Source organism: Pygoscelis adeliae, unplaced genomic scaffold, assembly GCF_000699105.1.
Source record: "Pygoscelis adeliae isolate BGI_AS28 unplaced genomic scaffold, ASM69910v1 Scaffold487, whole genome shotgun sequence".
NCBI lineage: Eukaryota > Metazoa > Chordata > Aves > Sphenisciformes > Spheniscidae > Pygoscelis > Pygoscelis adeliae.
Window position 1 is genome coordinate 35,927 of NW_008825078.1, and position 2,495 is coordinate 38,421.

General features: G+C 43.5%; 1 protein-coding gene across 3 annotated transcripts in view; it reads left to right on the forward strand.

Annotated features, from left to right (window-relative positions):
• The window catches only part of ZNF512 (zinc finger protein 512), a 25,081-nt gene that overhangs the window by 1,839 nt on the left and 20,747 nt on the right, over positions 1–2,495 (forward strand). The window contains exons 1-2 of one of the 3 annotated variants that reach the window (XM_009326901.1): positions 1,674–1,753; positions 1,890–1,976. Coding sequence is in view for 2 of the 3 variants with exons in the window: in XM_009326902.1 (XP_009325177.1) it covers positions 1,887–1,976 (90 nt within the window). In the remaining variant the exon portion in view is untranslated. Of the gene's footprint in view, positions 1–1,673; positions 1,754–1,886; positions 1,977–2,495 lie in introns of those variants that run through there. The other 2 variants (XM_009326902.1, XM_009326900.1) reach the window with 2 other exon arrangements.

Here is a 2,495-nt window from a genome sequence, read left to right on the forward strand (position 1 = left end):
GGTTCAGCCACAAATTACAAGCTTGCTAATGCTGCTCATGTATTAGGAGAAGTAAACTTCCTCCACTGCAGAAACATAGGTAAAATTCTCTGATGTTATGCAATTCCTTTTGAGTGACTTGTCTGTTAAAATTAATGATTCTGTGACTGAACTCAGTTTTATCTGTAGAAGAGAAAAGTATAAGGGTTCTGCCAATCATATCAGGAATATGCCTTGAGAGCTTTGAAAATAGAACAAACAACAGTAAAGATGTAGAAAAAGGGACCATTCAGCAGTATTCTGGATTAGACACGGCTTTTGTGGTTGGTAGATTTTTTTTTTTTAAGGATGTTTTTATTTCTTTTATTTTCTTGCTTCTGCCACTTACAATTTTCTGATTTGGAGTGGTTTGGGTCTTATGTTGTTGTAGGAACATTCAGATTTCCTGGCCTAGGAGCTGTTTTCCAAACTTTTCGCGTGGCTGAGAGCCAAAACTTCACTCTTCTTTAATGCACTTTCTTCTTATCTCTGCGTCAGAATCTGTATTCCATCCTGTTGTGGGGAGAGACGAATCTGGTAGCTTGATAGAAGTGAAGTTGCTGCAGCTCCACACCCCCAGGTCCAACCAGTAGCGAGACTAAGCGTGTATTCCTGTAGGTATAAACACATGTATACAACATGTATACGCAGCCAGCCACACCAATCAACATGATTGGTGAGCCAGCCTCTGCACGCTCAGCACTCAGACAAACAGCACCAGCGGCCTCCATCCTGTTTACCTCTCTGGCTGATCAGGATGAAGATGTGTTAGTGAGAGAAAAGAAGCATATATAAAAAGTGTATGAGAAAGAAGTACATATATATGTATGTGTACATTTGGGTGTGCACACATATGTGCAATGTGGATCTCTCCTGTAGCTGGACTTAAACACTCAGTCTACTCAGTATCTGGCATTTGGATCCTGGTCTCCTCAATTGCTGGTATGTGGACATACTAGCCCCTGAGGCTTGCAGAGCCATGCCAGTTGCTGGTGTAGGCCTCCTTACAGACAGGGTCACACCCACAGACACTGCTCTCCCCTGGTCCCTCTGATTTGGTGTCAGGCATGACCAGACTTGTATACTGACCAACCACCTGTTTACAAGCAAGTGGCCCTTTTTATCCTCTTATACCTCTATTTTCCCACACTTGATCCTTCCCAAATCAGCTAATTCTCTCCCTTTCCCTTCCTTTGATACCATTCCTAACCATCCCAGTCTTGTGGAATCCTTAATTGTTCTTGGCTAGCATCCCATGTGTCTTTAGGCATTAACACCACACTCTCCCTTCTCACTGCTCCCCCCCCCTTCCAAAGGGCACTCCAGAGCGGCTCCCATTGACTCATCCTGGTGGGTTTCCTGGGACAGACCTGGGAGGAAGGTTGTCTGTTTCTTTAGGTCTATAATTTGTGTTCCCTTGTCTGCCTTTGTGCTTCTGTACTTCTCTGTGTTCATGGAGATAAGCCTTTGATAGGCCTGGAAGTAGTGAGGGATGCAGGACATTATTTGGGTTTCCCCACCTGCCGTTGTTTCTCTATGTTCCTTTTTGTGTGTGCAGATGAGCTTTTTGTGACATAACCTAGCACCTTCTGGCTCTCTTCCTGAGGAGCATTATTTTCCCAGACCATGCTGTGGCACTGTTTCTTCCATATCTACTGTGTCGGAGGATTGCACGCTGTGGAGTGCCTCAAACGTTACTGAGTCAAAAGGCTGTGTCTAGCTCACTGGTGTCCAGGTGCCTTAGAAAAACTACTTTTTTTTTTTTTTTTTAAGTATAGAATATGAGGATAAGCTGCAGCAGCAGCAGACTCAAAGCTGTTATCCAGGCTGAATAATGAGACTGAAGCATTTCTGTTCTTACTGCTTAGCAGAAGTACTATTGAAAGGCAAGAGGAAATCTGAGCAAGGGGAAGGCGAAGATCTTAAAGACTCTCCCAAGAAGAAGCAGAAGATTTCAGGTAATACAAATAAGTTGTAATTCCTAGTTACAAGCCTCCAGGTACTTCAGACTTCCTCTCTGCCCAAATGCTGTCCTCTGTTGTCTTCCAACTCTTATTTCTGATTTTGAGTATTTTGTTATAGGAGACTGTTGACTAGTTTCTGTTTTACAATGGGAGATGATTGTTCTAATTTCAGTCTCTCTTAAAAGTCCAACGAAGGGAGGGAGGAAAGGAAGTAGGGCAAGTATAGGCTGGTCTGCTTCATTTCAGTTTCCCAAAAGATTCTGGACTAAATAATCAGACAAATTACTTGTAAACATCTGGAGATTAATGAGTAGGTGATAACAGCAATATGAGATTGTTAAGGAGAAATCAAACCCAACCACTTTAACTTTCTTTTACCACAGAGACGGAGGGGGCAAATGCTTGATATCGTAGGTCTTTCATGCTGTTGTGGTTTAACCTCAGCCGGCAACTGAGCACCACACAGCTGCTTGCTCACTCTCCCTTGCCCCCGGTGGGATGGGGGAGAGAATC